Here is a 16,596-nt window from a genome sequence, read left to right as displayed (position 1 = left end):
GCCGTGTCAGATGATCACGAGTCTCGCAGCCTAACTGTCCCATACCACCTGACACACACCATGCCGTGTTCAACTCGGTCTATTATCGTCACCCATTTCAGCACATTATTATCTTGTAGATATATATACATGCCCAAGCTAGCATCCTTCGTGTTTAATCGCCACCCAAGCTCGCAAATGACTTCTAGCCCTTTGACATCAACTTCGAGACACACACACACACATCGCGCGCATGCTAGATACTCAGTATTCCCACATCGCGTGCACCTAATCAGCCCATATTAACATCATTCCGATCAACAGCATTAGTAAAGACACTAGCTTAGGTAGCATAACAGGCGCCAAACTTTCGTCACCGTTACCCTGGGTGTGATTTGGGTTGAGGAATTGCCCACCATCTGTTGCGTTATCGGCCGTACCGTTGGGTACCAAACACGCGGCAACCCGCCCGGGGCCGCAGCCAGTCTGCCATTTACTCTCCCGCTCGGCATCGGATGAATTGAAGTACGCCTTGACGTAGCTGACGACAATAGAAGCGTCTTCTTTCGGGGGTCCGCCTGACCACTTTGCGTTGCCGTTGCTCCAGTGTTGGAGAATTAGATGTCCAGCGCTGTCGGGGATCTGGGTGCCTTCCATCTCCGCCAATAGCTTGCTGTCGGCGTAGAAGTAGACCTTACCTGGCACGTAATCGAATCGATATTCGTGAAAGCTTGCAGACGGGTCGAAACCGAGATTGATGGTCTTGTATGTCGAAGTACCGCTGGCGTCATAGCCTCTCGCAGCCGATTCCTTGGATTGTATCACGAGATTCACCGGAAAGGTATTATTCTCCCGGTTATACTGCATAGACAGGAACTCCATGTCGATCTCTTGCGTGTCGTTGAAATACTAGTCATCAGGAGATGTTCGAATTAGCAGTTGCTGCAGCCACTTGTGTCGCACGAGCTTGTTCCTACCCAGAAAAAGGCGGCGCATGTGCCTTGCACAGGTGTCAGCTTCATCCCAGCCCGAAAGGATCCCCATAGGAGATCTTGACGAGCAGTATCCATCTCCGCAACAGGCACCGCACCGTTGACAATGGTCGCACCGACTGACAGCTCCACGCCCGCCTGCTTCCCCGAGGCGCCTTGGGTTGCCCCTCCTGGCCCAATGGCGACATTCTTGGGCGTAAAGTATTTCGAGTATTTGCCGCGGCCGGCTTCTGCAGATACGTTGAATTCCTGCCGCCGCCAGTCCGTAGCTGCAGCGATGGATTTCACTCTGGTAAAATCCGTTTCGATGACTTCGGTGAAGAGCCAGCTCTCACCGTTTGCGCCACCAACCTGGTAGCCACACGAGCATGCCGGTGCCGGTGCCGTTGCCGATACGTTGCCGAGCCAGACGAGGATGAGAAGCACGAGCGAGGCCTGCAACCCGATGCCTCCATGAGATTGACGCATCATGTTTTGCCCAGAACAGCGTAGTCAATACCCTGGTATCTGGAGAGGCGCCGCAACCGATGTTGACAGGAGGAGGCTCATTTGTTGCAGCCGCCAAGCAGAACAGCGCATGCAAATGAGGGGGTAAAATTGGTTACCAATGCCGGCGGCAACGAATCCCTCCCTCTCTCGAGTACCCGTACGCGCTCAACTCAGTACGCAGGAACAAAGCACGTCCGCCCCTGCCTTTCTTTGTGCTTGTCCCGTCACGTTGCACACGGACCATGGCTTCCACAATATGGACACATACGCCCCCTGATTGCTACTGCAACTGGCCATCTGCGCCGCTCACACCGCAATTATTTTTATTTTCTTCCTCAAGATTGTGACAGAGAAGGTATTATTGATCAAATGTAGTACTAAATATCTATACACGAGCAACGGGCTCAAGTCGATTCAAAGAGGAATCGTGCCGGAAGGGGCAGACCTAAAGTCGAGGTAGCTCCAAGACTCTCTCTCGCGTTGCTCAAGCCCGTTGACACAACTAGAGTAAGGGCAAAGCCAAATGATAAAAAAATTCAAGCCAGAGAAACAGCAAACGTCAAAACATGCTAACAAACAAACTTGCACAAGGAGAGTAGTAGTATGACAAGAAAAGAAAACGCAGCGATCGACACGAAAATGGAGTCAAGGAAATCGAATCCGCAAATTGGCACGCAACAGGCTGCTGGCAAAGTAAAAGAAAACAAGGCCAAAAACAAAAAGATAACAGGTGGTGGAACACGAGAGGAAGTAACTCCGGCATTCCCATCATGGACCAGCCAATCAGTCTGCTGCCTTGGCAGAAATTAGTAGTCAGGATGCCTTTCCCTCTCCATGCTCCGGTATATCATTTCAAACCCTTCCCCGTTCGTAGCCCAGTGTACCTGTAGTCCCACAATATTACGTGCCCAAAATAAACCATCAAAACTTGTCGACAAAAAGAAACTGGCCAATTTGAACAAACGACATGTTGCCTGCTCTGTCTCAGGCGTCGCGGACAGTAGAAATGAGATGAGACCAATGAATGTTCCAAAGAAAGGAGATCGAGGCCAAAAGGAAGCAGAAAATTTCGACAGAAGCACAAGCAGACCGACTCCATTCCCAGTCGAAAATTCGAAAAGTAGACGCCAAAACCGAAATGATTAGCCTGATGACGAAGGCAGATAGGAAAAATACTCAAGGAGCTCAGAGGTATATGCAAAAGGAAACGGGGTAAAACCCTCAATGAAAATAGTAGGAAAATCGTTCAGTCATCGCAATTTTAGTACACGCTTTCCTCGTCCGCACCTTGAGAGATCATCGAAGGCGTCGAGACATTTGAGGAAGCTTCGCGATCGTCGACATAGCCGACGAGCGCTTGGGAGTGCAGCTTGAAGGATTCACCCATGAGGCGGGTGATGCCCCAGACGACAACTTCGTCAAGCATGGAGCCCCAAAGTCGAGCAACAATTGAGCTGAGCCGAGACATGTACGTCTCATCCAGATCCTTGACAAAGAGCTGCCTTACTTTGTTGTACATGGCCAGTTCCTCCTGCGTCGCTGGCTCCTCGTCGTGTTCCAGACGATAGAGCCAAAGCGAAAGAATGATCATGAGGTCAAGCCCACACAGAGGATGCTCTACGCTCCAATTTGTGGGTGAGGTGCGGGCAACCCATCGAACGCCCTGTAAAACGGCCGTTTCGATGCAGCTATAGCATTCCTCGATAACCTTGATCATTTCGCTCGATCGCTTCACGCGATCGCGAGCGTGAGACATGGCGGCACCAACTTCGTAAGGATCGTGGTAGCGGAGAGCTTCTTGGACAGCCTTCAGGTCGACCTCCAGGCGAGCACGAGCGTTTCTGTACATGGCCTTGGCGTTGAATATCAGAGGGTGACCTTTGTGGGGAGCACTGAGGGGGACGTTGACGGCCTCAGGCTCGCAGCGCTCCAGAGACTTGTCCCAAGTTTCAAGGGCTAGACGTAGCTTGTACTCGGTGACGACGTCCTGCAATGCTTCGGGGCTTCGCTTGTGGTACCACACCTCCAGAAACAAAGCGTTGATCATGACACGAGTGGCAAACGCACTGTATTGTAGAGTCTCGCCCTGGAATAGGTTGTCGTGGGCCTCGAGGAACGTAAGAGCGGGAGAAGCTTTGAGATGATCCTGCCAAGCGACCTCGTCGTTGACCTGCGCATTCCAGAGGGCTTCGGTCGACGGCAGCTGGAGATCCTCAAACTCGTTGAAGCTGATTGCGGGAGTGTGGTTATACGTCAGCGTCAGGAGACCAAAGAAGATGTAGACTGCGTAATATGTGCGACGGCAGCCTTCATCCTCGACCCATTCTGCACGCGTGGGCTGGGCGGTGCCGCGAGCCTCCTGACGTAGCTTGAGCTCATAGCGATTGCCAGCGACCATGTTGGCGAGTAGACTCTTGATCGAGCACGCCCATTCGAGTCCCTTCGGATCACCGCTCCAGCTCGCGAAAATCATGTTCAGCAACGAGCTCTGCATGGTCCAGAGCGGGCACTTGCGAGAGCTGAAGTTCTCCTTGTTCTGCAAAAACTGATTCACGAGCACCTTAGAGCCGATGTGCAGCATATACGCCTGGTCTTGGTCAAAGGCGTACAGGGCGCCAATGCTCAGGACAGCAAGGAGTAGAGGAGGCGACACCTGGCTAGGACTGAAGGAAGCGGGATGCAGGAAAGGCAGGTGGTGATGGAACAGCCCAAAGTACGTTGACAGATAGCGATTGAGAGAGCCAAGGCCAGGCAGGCGGAAGCCTTCGGGAATGGCGTTCTCGCGATCATGAGCGCGGATGATATCGAGAACGGCGTTACGTTCATCGTCACCAGAGAATAGGGGAGCTCGGAAGCCAGCCTGAACGGAGTCGAAAGAAGGGCTCATCGGCGTACCAGCGTCAGAATGGGAAGCAGATCTCAGCATGGACTGGATGGCCGGGACAAAGCCGTGAGAATTTTGACTACCGATGGGAGGCAAATGGTTGGATTGAGGCTGGAGAGTAGCAGAGCTGGCGAAGGAGCGTTGCGAGTCGAAGGAGCCGGCCACACTAGGAGTGATGGGATGCGCCTTGGAGTCAGGTTGAGAAATGAAGTTCTCCCACTGAACTTGAGGCAATGCAATAGCACCAGACGGGTATGTGACTGCAGGCTCCAGGGCAGCGGAGGTGCGCGGCGAGTAAGGCATGGATTGGCCATCATCATAAACAGAGTCATCGCTGCGCATGGCGGCAGTGGCTTTGTGGTGCAAGTCGGCAACAAGCATAGCGGCGGCTTCGACATCAAAGATACCGTCAGGGCCATTTTCCATCTGCTCAAGAGTAGACGCATCGAGGGCAGCGATAGATGCCTTGGGAGTGCCATCAATACCGCGGGTCTTGGGGCCAGCACGTCGCTTTCCATCACTGTGTAGCGGAACTCCGCCGTCTTTGGCGTGGACAGTCCGGTCATGGCGAAGGAGCAAGTCGCGACGAACAAAGGTGCTTCGACACTTCATACATTTGAAGGGACGTTCTTTGGTGTCTGTAAAGTAAAGTCAGCATGAGGTTAGACGAAGTCAAGTGGAAGAAGACTGCAATTTTGAACTTTGGCGGGAGTTAAAGTTTTTGGCGGATTTTTCCGCCGCCTCATCTTCTCGTGCCCATCAAAATAGCAGTATCTACGTAGACAAAGAAAACATAGGATAGGCTTAACGTACGTGACCGTTCGTGTCGGCTTCGGTGTTCACTTCTGCTAAAGGCTCGGTTGCAGAACTGGCATTTGTACTTGCGCTCAGGTGCGAGGGCAGTCTTTCGGGACGACGTTGACGCCGCTTGGGGCGGCAAAACGGCAACGCTTGCTCCAGGCATAGTAAGCGATGCGTATCGGAATCGGTATCGGTATCGAGTAGTTGTTGGTGGTGAAGGGGGAAATCAGCAGTGTGAAAGGTTGTCGAGAAAAACACTGTCTGCGAGGGCTGGAAAAAAATTCGAGGACCTGCAGAACGATGGTTGAATATCGTCTGGATGCGGGTTGGGCTATCAACTCCTAGCCTCGCTCGCGCGCGCGCTCCCGTGGGGTTTAAAGTGTGACAACGGTGGTCTTGATCGTGGAACTGGTCATTTGGGAGGAAGATATTCTGGTCATGGAAGTGCTATGTGATTGGGGTATATATTCGGGGTCTGAGGTGTGAGGCGACGAAAGGCCTCTGAGAAAAGTTGGAAAGGCAAAAGCCTGGTCGAGAAGGTCGAACGCGGGGATGCGAAGGACCGTTGTGGTGGATTGGAGAGTTGAATTTGGTGATGTAGCAGGAGGGAGGAGATGGCGGGCAACAGAGGAAAATGAGGGGGGTAGGGGGGGGGGGCAGCATAGCACGGCACGACAAAGCAGCAGCAGCGCATTGTGGGCGGCTTGGGCCAGTAAGAAGCACTTGAAAAGCCCGCTAATGGAAATGAGAGGCCGCTGGAAGGAGGAACGCTGGTGCGTCGACCGGGCTGGGCTGAGCTGGATCACAGTGTGGTGGCCCGCTGCCAATGGTCGGAGGTAAATCTGCTGGGTTGTACAGGTGAGGGAATGTACCGGAGCTTCCGCCTGGAGGTACCTACCCCTCCAACCGGGGGGCCTGTCTAGGATCATTTGTGCGGTCCACCGAGGGCCTGTCGGGCTTAGAGTACATCGAGGGCGGTGGGCCAATACGCAGGAATTCCAGCAAAACGCGTTGGGGGAACATGTACTCACTGCCTGAGGCGGCAACACAACAAGGCGTCAGGGGGGTACTTGGCCGGGTACATGTCTCTGACAGCGAATGGAATTACAGTGGACTGCTAGCGACTGCTGTGGCTCACTCGCTGCGGGCGGGGCAGTCAGCGGGCGAGAGCGAGGGGGCGGCGCCGGCCCGTCCTGGTGCGTGAGGTGCCAATAATAAGCAAGCATGGAAGCGCAAGCTAGTGACTTATCCGTACCGACAGCTCATCATCAGCAGTGGCCAAGCAGTCAGTCTGTCAACACCTCAGTGGGCTCTGGCACGGAAGAGACGCTGTTACGGGTACCAGTAATAAGAGTGACGGGGATCCACACTCCACACACACCTGCTCGGCCTACGCTTTCCTCGCTGGACGACTCCCTTCTCCCTTTCCTCTCGTCTTCGTCGCCCTGTTGGGCTTGGGCTCTTTCTTGTCCTTCTGCTTTGCTTGTTCTGTCTTCCTCTCTCAGTTGACAAGACCCGCACGCCCATGACAAACTTGGCGAGACGTGATTGTCGGACGCCACACCACAAGTCAAGTAGCTCGCCGCCCTAGCAGGCATCTGCGCATCGAATGACTGACGAGCTGGGTACATGACATTCTTTATTACTCTGCCCAGTGGTACGAGCGGCACGCCTCATCTGATATGCCGCTCCCTCAGTCAACTCTTGATAGGCATTATTATGCCGCGTACCCCTCCCTATCCTCTTCATTCCCCTGGCACGCTGCGTGTCTACCTAAGTAGATACCTAAGATAGTTGGGTGCTGTTGCTTCCACTGGTTCGTCGACAATACCAAGCAAGGTGCCAACCTGTGAGCCTGAGCCGCTGAACGGAGCTGGATGGTGAGTTTGTCTACAGCCCGCTTTGGCGCTAATAAAAGCGGCCATGGAAATAGAGAGGAGGGGAAGAAGAGGGGAAGTGAAGAGGGGAAAAGAAGGTGGCTGGTGCTACTGCCATTGTACCAGCACAGCGGGAACCAGCCACATGGTACCTGTAGCAAGAACAGTTAAACAACTCCTTCCTTTCACACAGCAGCAGTCACCGGACAATATCCAACGGGAAATACGGCTACACAAAACCCAATCAGTTATTCCCAGCATCTCTTCTTACCAAATCATGTCGCACCTACAATCTACCTTGTCGAACGCCCGCACGCACACGCACCTCCCTCTCAGCATCACGATCCTCAACCAAGACTTGCAGCCGTCACTGCAAAGAACACAGTAAGTAACCCAGAAAAGACACCCTTGTGCCCTGTCTATGTGGCGGCGTGCGTCTCACTAACTAGACGCTTTCGTGCAGCAGCACAAGGTTTCTGCTTTCTCCAAGGGTTGTTCGTCACCGCCATGTAAGCTCTGGTCGATTTTGGAACAGGGCTTCGATCTTGCCAGTGAGTGGTGTTCATCATGCTGGGCCCAATATCTGGATAGAAAACGCCGAGCTCGTCATGGAACTGGTTCGAGACATTGGCCTACTGGTACAAAAGCAGTGCTGGTATCCGGCGTGCGTCCAAGCCAATTCTCTGAATCGAATTGCTGTCGACACGGCCTCTGCATGAGATCCACCGCCGGCGGGGCGTTTATAGCGGCCTCCCAGCGCCGTCGCGCCCTCTGAAGCTCGCCCAAGCAGCTGGCCAGGTACAGGGTACAGCAGGCACTAGTTAGACTCCGATCCGTGGCCTTGCGGCGGGTTTCTTTTGTTGACCGCTTCACTTTTTAATACGGGAAAAGAACAAAAAATCGGTCAGGAACGAAAGACAAACCGGCAGGTTTCGGGCTGCCTCGCTGGGCTCTTGCAGAAGCGGATTCCAGGTCGTTGACCGACGGGAGATGTACATGTAACCAAGAACGACGCACATGATAGGATCGATGGCGTTGACGATGGTTTCTCGGCTAACACGGTGCTGGCGGTCCTGAAAAGCGCTAACTTATAACAAGCACCAACGAGGAGACCTCAATCTCCCAGAGCGGTTCTCATCCGTTTTCTATTTGCACCGTCTGCTCGCCAGACAAAGCACCGCGCCGCGGGTCCATGTCTGGGCTTGTTTCACACGGCTCAATTAGTACGGACCACCACTATTCCAGTCCTCAGCGACACGGTTTTTGCCGCTATTATAGTCACCTTGGGGCCGTGGTAGTACGGTACACCAATAACGAATAATGCTAACAAGAGCTGCACCTAATTTCGCAGGATTTCCAGAAAGTGGACGGGCCAGTCAAGTGGGACACCAAAGAGCCGCCAGCTTCCCTTTTCTGTACGGATATTAACTAGCTATTACACCATCCCTGGCAGGATACCTGTATGCTCCTTTTCACTTAATGCTGAATAAAACCACACCTAAAATTATCCAGTCAAGCCTCCTTAATGTCATAGCCCAAATGCTCGGACCGTCCCTTGAGCAATGAGCCTTGGTGGCCCGTCCCGTTTCCACGCGAGTCATCAAGGCGCTCTCTCCCCCTTGTAATAAAGCCTATTTTTTCTCCTTGCTCTTGAAAATCTTCGAAGCCGCTAAAACTTGCCCCTGGTTCGTTTGATTATTCATGAAAAGGAATGATTCTGGAAAAATGGCGATGGCATGGGCCAGCTGTTCTGCACGTGTTGTCAGCTGTAGCTGACTGTACAAGCGCTTGCTTTTTTTCAAGTCGTTGAAGAAGAGACACCTACAAGGCAGTGAAGAGGGTTCTTCTTCCTTCCAAGTATTTTTTTGATATTGGCATCATTTCAACGGTTATGCAGATACGAGGAAACTGGTCTCCGAGGCCGCTCCAAAACTCTGGGGGAGCATGCCGCGGCTCCGCCGACGCGCGCCTCGCCGTTCGTCGCGTTCGCAGGCGGTCCATAACTATGCTACGCATCTTTATTCTCGCCCATGTTTTTAATGACTGCCATGCAGTCCTCAACTATATACGGTGAGTTTTATACGCACAACGCCGAAGATTCCGTGTCCGCGGATGTGGGATCGAGGAGCAATCGCGGCATTCATCAGCACACATCGTCGTATGCGCAACCCCTTTTCTCACTCTTCGGTGACCCAACTCGTTTTCCTCTGCCGAGACACTCCGTCACGGCCACGCCGCGAGGCCCAATCGCAGTGGCATTTTCGTCGCAGGCAACAACACGCATACGACTACCATTACACACACCACACACACGCACGCACGCACGCAGCTGCCACATGCGCATTATCGCCACGAGACCTGGGAACTGCCAACGCATGCATCACTGGCTCGTTTCGATGTGCCCAAGCACAGTGCACCGATTTCCTCAGACAGTACACGCAGCTCGCTCTCCTCCACAGCCCGATGGTTGCAGCCGGCGGAGACGGGAAGCGGTTGTCCATTTTGGCGTTGCAGCGTACCCGGCTGGCTGGGCGACCCAAGGCGGGTTTGCGGCGGCGTACATACATACTCGTCATGCAATAAGCTGTCATCGACTCCAAATAGTACGGTGTTGATGCTAACGACAAAACAAGACAAGAGTCGCCCATCCCCACTGGGCAGTAGAGAGTGGGCTCCCCTGAACGGTAATAAGAATACTGTTTGGTAGCTCCAGCTAACCAGTTGCTGCATGCCTGCCGCTGCGTCTTGGAGACTCTGAGGCGGTCAGGACAAAAGAAGAAGAGCACCCTTTGCCCTTTGCGGAAGCAGAAAAGAGAGCAATCATGGCGCCTCGACAATCAATAAAAAAAGCCCTCTCTTGTTGAGCTCTGCCGAGGGAGGCCTACAACTTTAGTAGTGTGGCTTATTGCTGTCAGCGCAGACCGCAGCACAGACAGCGAACTCGTTCCATTCTCACCTTGCGCCACAGTCGAGCGGTAATCACCGTGTGCTGCTCCCACTCGCGCGACTCTTCTTCTTCGGCAGCGGAAAATCAGCTGTGCGGGCAACCGAACTGTCTGACCTTGCCAAGGCATCACGGGCCTGTTCCCAAGGGCCAGAAGCGCCAGAAGCTAATTTGGACTTCGCGCCGCCATCCCCGTTCGAGATAAACGGAACATGAGCCTAGCGGGTACCGCGGGAGCCCTTCCGAGCAGCTAAAAGCCTAGATATTAACCAAGTTGGCGCACAAGTCAGGTTCAAGGATCCGCGCCGCCCCATGCCAACTTTTTTTCGGTTTTCTCGCGATGGGCCTAATGCCTTGAATGAAAAAAAGGGCACCAGGAACCGAACTAGCGGTCTCGGGTTGGGGCGATCCAGAGTCAAAGTCTCTCCGCTCATCAGAAGACGAAGGTTAAATCCATTCTCGTAAATTTGATATGTCATGCGTTTTTGTCGCCAGGGCGGAAACCTCGACAGCACGAGGAACGCTGGGTCGCGTCTCGTTCCCTCCTTTTTCACGTTGATTGAGAAAACGACGCCGCCTTGTTTTTTTCTCACCTGAGCCAAGCATGCTTTCTTCTTCAAAAGGTACAGGTCAGGTTATAGGCTTGCGTGGTGAACCTGTCATCTTCATTGGCTACTGACGTATGAGATCGAGCCATGGTGAGACATACGCAAACCAGATAGGTGATTGAGAAAATCGAACAACTGAACAATTCGCTTGTGCATACTTGGTCAAGGGACGGCAACAAACTAGTTCCGAATAAAGTACGACGAGTTGGGCGCCGTCCGTGGTTGATAAGAACGTGGCCACGGCCCGACGGTGGATGATTTGTTCGATGTGCAAGCGCAAAGGAGGCAAAGGGGTTCGCGGCTCATCCTATTTCCTTTGTTTCGCGAATGAGTCGCTCGGTTGCAGAACATGACAGTCAGAGCGCATCACTGGCAACTTGTCGTTTGAGTGGTTTGACCCTCTCTTGCCATTCCCCTGACGAGTGTCGAAACTTTCGGCCCTTGTTGTTGATCCTTTCCTTCATAATCACCATGGTGGTTTTGGACAACTTTGGAAGCAGTCATTGGTTAGTTGAAAGAAGGTGCGGCGACTGCCCTTTGATGCCAACCGCCTGGTAAAGTTGTCAGGCACCTTGGCTGGCCACTGTGGAGGAGCTCAGTGACCTCGGGGCACCAGGAGTCCACTCTGTTGGGTGAATGTATTTTTGCTGGTATAGCATAGCGCAAAGTACTTGATGGCGGGATGAGTGCTGAAAAGCCAACTACGTATTGGTAGACTACCTGCAAACTTACTCCGGACATACTCCGGGCCGCCTATTACTAACTGCTAAATTACACTCGCATGGCGGACACCAAAGGCCAGACCGTCGCAATGCACGAACCTCCCAAGGAGACCGGTAGGTTTGGTTGAACCAGCGCATCAGCACTCTACTGCGGGAAATTTATAGACAAGCCACAATGGCTGTGAGCATAATCAGCTACGGTGAGGTGCGAGTCGGCCATTGTACCAAGGAAGATACGGTCATGCATATATTAGGAGATATGGATGCACGTCTGATGCGCCGCGCAAGGTTATTTTATTGATGATGCGGGCCGGGGACGACGGTTGTCATGCCGAGCCGTAGCCACCATGCAGGAGACGGCAGAACAGGATTTGCTTAGGTGGCCGTATGAGCAGTACTACCTATATTACCAGTCTGTTTATAACGTGGCTCGTCAAGGACGCATTGTAACGTTGATGGCAGATTTGCCGAGAGGATCAATGGCATGTCTGTCTGTACAGGTTATCAGTGGTATTCATATGTCGCAGGTTATTATAGGACACCACCAACAGCCGATTGCTACCTTGAATACTACACTGTAAAAAGCGTAGCCGACAGCTAGCAGCAAACTTGCTTGTAGATGCCTGCAACTTGTGTGAACTGTCCCACCAGCCCATCAGTGTCTCTCCCAATAGGTACCGACATTCATAGGTGTACGGAATAAGTCTACCAGTACATCAGTGAGGTCTCCCTTACTGCGACACTACAGCACTGGTAACCACACAAAAGCGCAGCCAGCCGAATTCGGGGCATTCAGCTGCACCGATCCCCCGAATCATTCAAAGGTCATCCATCATCTAACTAACTATCTATCATATTTCCTCACCTGTCATCAACGTCTTTGTTCGACATTCATTTTCCCCCGCGAAAGGAAAAAGAAAAACCGCATCGACTACAACGACTAGTGAACCCTCCCCTCTCTCCTGGAAACCCCCCTCCCCACACCACACCGCCAACAACTCCCGCCAAACCGTTGTCAGCTGTCAGCCCATACAAACCTCCCTACACAAAGCCGTTCTGCCAGGAGGCAGTCAGTCAGTCAGTCCAGTCAGTCAAACCCTGTGGCACGGCCTTCACCCCTCTCTCAACTCAGGAAACCTTGCGTCCCCTCAACCGTCAAGCCTCAAACTCCTTTTCGCTCCCGATTTTCAACTCCCACAAACGTTATACCGTTCGAATTTACCGTCTTCATTGATCCCTGCGCCCACTTCCCTTATCCAACCCTGCCCGCTTGAGCCACGTCTGCGCGAAAAACCCCCAGCCAAATCTTTGTCCAGGAGGGGCATCCTCCTGCACTGATCAACTCGCAACAGCCTCGTGGCAACACAACAAGCCATCGGCCGACCGCAACTCGCCTGCATGCCCTCGCGACAATGACATGGGCATCTCGTCTTCATCTCGTTCCTCAATAAAATCTGCAGCCGGCACGAGAGCTGCCGTGCGGCTCCATTTGCGATAACCTCCACACACCCCAACCTCCACCGACCAACATTCTTTTCCATCTGCAGCCCCGTCTGTCGACGCGTCGCTGCTTCTCCCAGCCAAGCCAATACCCTTTGTCCGTACGCCACCCGCCGATAACCCTCGCTCCCCGCAGCCATGGACGGTAGTGTTGGTACCACGCCGCCTGGCATTATGTATGTTCGCGCCTTGTACGACTACGAAGCCGACGACCGGACAAGCTTGAGCTTTCATGAGGGTGACGTTATCCAAGTGATTACCCAGCTGGAAAGCGGCTGGTGGGATGGTGTCATCAATGGTGTTCGCGGCTGGTTCCCCAGTAATTACTGTCAGATCATCACCGGCCCTGAGGACCTCGTCGACCAGAACCAAAACGGCCGTCTCGAAAGCGCCGATGATCAACGCGACGACGCCGACGTCTACGACGAGAGCTTTGAGCAGCAGGACTACGAATCCGAAAGCGACGCGCCGGGTGCCTTGCCGCTCGAGGGAACAGACATCGGGGACAAGTCCAGAGCCGACTTCTGGATCCCTCAAGCAACCCCTGACGGTCGTCTCTTCTACTATAACATGATGACGGGCGATCGCAGCATGGAGTTGCCGCTGGAATCTCCCAGCTCAGTAAACGAAACTGGACCCAGAGATCGCATGAACGCGTCCATGCCCGATAAGACGCGCCCCCCTGCCGAGATGATGGCCAGGGGTCTCAACCAAGACGAGGACGACGACTCCGCAACTTCGGCGTCAGAAGCAGAAGGCGACGGCATGTTTGCATCTCGCCGACTGGTATGTATCGTTTTCTTCCTGGCCCTTGCGCCTGCTGACCACGATAGAATCGCCAACGTATCCCCCTCAGCGGAGCTCTCTCACCATCCACCTCGATGGACTCCATCAACGGCACTTCGCCAAATCGGAGAAGAAGAAACGACAGCGCCACGAATGGCTTTTCAAATGGACCCCATCAGCCCCCTAATATCGCCTCTGCCACCTCCTTCACTAGCACCACATACAACCTTCCAACCACAACGACCGTTCCGCGATCATTTTTCGACGATGGCTCAACGCCACAGCTTAGCTGGAGTCTGCTTGTCTCCAATATGAAGCGTGCAATTGACCGGTACCGAGACGCCATCACCGCAAACAACCGCTCCGAATACGTAGCTAGAGCCGAGGATATTTCAGACCATTTGCGATTGCTGCTTGCTGCCGGCTCTGGGACGACTGACAACCACTCTGGACAACCGTCCATCATTTCTACAAATAAGGCGCTTTATCCTCACTTCCGCGACATGATGTCCAAATTCTCCAAGCTCGTCATCTCTTCGCATATTGCCGCAGCAGACTGGCCAAATGCTGAATCGGTCCAAAAGTGTTTACAGGAAGCCGACGGCGTTCTTCTCGGTGTGTTTAGCTATGTCGAAGTCGCGCGACAGCAGCGTGGCGAAGAGATCCCAAGACTATTTCCTGGCTTTGTGATTGGTAGCACTGCGGGCGGAAGTTGGCAGAACAATGGCCTCGGGCCGCGCGATCCCATAACATCAAACTTCCTCGAGGATGATGACGGCGCTGTTGAGCCGACAGCTGTCCTGGATGGTAGATTACTCGAGCGACTGGATGAGATGAAGCGCATGCTAATAGCAAGCCTGCGTGAACTTGACAAGACGCTCGCCACGCCGGAGAACATCATCACACCTTATCGACACGAGGTTATCAGCAACAACATATGTTTGGCTGGGACCAAGACCATTGACATGTTCCGACCCTGGATCGCCACTGTTGAGTCTGTTGACCTCTCCTCCCTTGGAGATAGCTTTCAGACACCTCAGCTCGCAGAGTTTGCCACTTCCAAGCAGAGCTTGTACGACAACATTGCAGACTTGCTATTAGCTTGCCAGGCTGTCGCGGGCCCCTTGGCCGATGAATGGTCAGAGGTTCGGGGAGAGGCGTTGGAAAATAGACTTGAATATGTCAGAACATGTGCCAGAGCACTCGAGACCAACTCGACTCACGTTGGCTATTCATTACAGCTCCTGTCAGAACAGGTGCAGACAAACCTGCAACTCCAGCCACTCAAGAAGCAAGAATCGCGGTCGCGGGATCCAGTACCACCCGCACCGCTACAACGCGGTGAATCAATGCCGTATGATCGGCCCCATCAACGATCCGAGTCAAAAACGGCGCCTGTACGACCTACGCTTATTACCGCCCAATCTTTTACTGAAGGCGAACCACCGCCTGGTGCTTTGCGAAAGGGAGATTATTCCAAAGTCAAGAAGATATTTGGTGAAGATCCTTCGCCCCAGACCATGCAGGCAGACGACACTCCAGACTTTTTGCGCCTCGACTACGAGAACGACGTTTCATGGGATACCAAGTCTGCCCAACCTGCCGTACGGGGCGGCTCTCTACTCGCGCTTGTCGAACAGCTAACACGACACGACAAGCTGGATTCATCCTTTAACAACACCTTCCTCCTCACATACAAGTCCTTTACGTCGGCCAGAGAGTTGTTTGAGCTATTAGTAAAGCGATTTGCCATTCAACCACCAGAGGGTCTCTCGCAAGCCGACTTTGAGACTTGGCGTGACAGAAAGCAAAAGCTCATTCGATTCCGTGTGGTCAATATCCTCAAGAGTTGGTTTGATAGCTTCTGGATGGAAGAGTACAACGACGAATCCAAGCAGTTGATCCGAGACGTATACGACTTTGCCAGAGATACGGTCAAGTCGACAGAAACGCCAGGTTCAGGGCCGCTGATGGCTATGCTGAACCAAAGACTCAACGGCACAGACGCAAACGCCAGGCGTATGATTCAAACTCTGAACCAGACCACGCCATCGCCGATTATGCCCAAGAATATGAAGAAGCTGAAATTCCTGGACATTGACGTGACCGAGTTTGCTCGCCAACTCACCATTATCGAGTCGAGACTGTACGGCAAGATTAAGGCGACCGAGTGTCTCAACAAGACATGGCAGAAAAAGATTTCAGAGGGCGAGCCTGAACCTGCGCCAAACGTCAAGGCCCTGATTCTGCACTCGAATCAAATGACGAACTGGGTGGCGGAAATGATTTTGGCGCAAACGGATGTCAAGAAGCGAGTCGTGGTGATCAAGCACTTTGTCTCAGTCGCCGACGTAAGTGCGCACATTCATGCGTATGTGAGCAGGCTAACATTCCTCTAGAAATGTCGAACGCTTAACAACTTTTCTAACCTGACGTCCATCATCTCGGCTCTCGGCACGGCGCCGATTGCGCGCCTAAAACGAACATGGGACCAAGTACCGCAGCGGACGCATACGGTCCTGGAGACGATGCGCAAGCTGATGGCGAGCACGAAGAACTTTGGCGAGTACCGTGAGGCGTTGCACGCAGCAAATCCGCCGTGCATTCCGTTCTTCGGTGTCTACTTGACCGATCTTACATTTATTGAGGACGGCATTCCATCAATCATCAAGAAGACAAACCTCATCAACTTTGCGAAGCGGGCCAAGACAGCCGAGGTCATCCGCGACATTCAGCAGTATCAAAACGTGGGGTACTCGCTGCAGCCGGTGCCGGAGCTTCAGGATTACATTCTCAGCAATATGCAAGCAGCGGGCGACGTTCACGAGATGTACGACAAGAGCCTGCAGATCGAGCCGCGCGAGCGCGAGGAAGAAAAAATCGTGAGGTTCGTAAGACCAAGCACCTAGAGCGTGTAGAGAAAGCAGGGGAAATTAGACGAGAAACCAAAGGAGATGGATGTTCTTTTTACTGACTTTTTCGTTTCCCTCGTGTGGACAGAGTACTGGCTGAGT

General features: G+C 53.2%; 3 protein-coding genes across 3 annotated transcripts; 1 reads left to right on the top strand and 2 right to left on the bottom strand.

Moving 5' to 3' along the window:
- Positions 1–267: 267 nt before the first annotated feature.
- Positions 268–1,439, bottom strand: ISF_06312 (Concanavalin A-like lectin/glucanase; the record flags this gene model as incomplete). Its single annotated transcript, XM_018849916.1, has 2 exons — positions 268–888; positions 957–1,439. The coding sequence occupies 2 exons, from the start codon at positions 1,437–1,439 to the stop codon at positions 268–270; spliced, it is 1,104 nt and encodes a 367-aa protein (XP_018702893.1).
- Positions 1,440–2,721: 1,282 nt separating this feature from the next.
- Positions 2,722–5,308, bottom strand: ISF_06311 (Transcription factor; the record flags this gene model as incomplete). Its single annotated transcript, XM_018849915.1, has 2 exons — positions 2,722–4,982; positions 5,158–5,308. 2 exons carry the CDS (start codon positions 5,306–5,308, stop codon positions 2,722–2,724), a joined length of 2,412 nt encoding a protein of 803 aa, XP_018702892.1.
- A 7,626-nt stretch (positions 5,309–12,934) lies between these two features.
- ISF_06310 (Ras guanine nucleotide exchange factor) lies at positions 12,935–16,491 on the top strand (the record flags this gene model as incomplete). Its single annotated transcript, XM_018849914.1, has 3 exons — positions 12,935–13,582; positions 13,630–15,933; positions 15,982–16,491. The coding sequence occupies 3 exons, from the start codon at positions 12,935–12,937 to the stop codon at positions 16,489–16,491; spliced, it is 3,462 nt and encodes a 1,153-aa protein (XP_018702891.1).
- Positions 16,492–16,596: the final 105 nt, after the last annotated feature.

The sequence above is a fragment of the Cordyceps fumosorosea genome (assembly GCF_001636725.1).
Source record: "Cordyceps fumosorosea ARSEF 2679 chromosome Unknown scaffold_16, whole genome shotgun sequence".
NCBI classification, from domain to species: domain Eukaryota; kingdom Fungi; phylum Ascomycota; class Sordariomycetes; order Hypocreales; family Cordycipitaceae; genus Cordyceps; species Cordyceps fumosorosea.
This window is presented reverse-complemented; position numbering and strand designations above follow the sequence as displayed.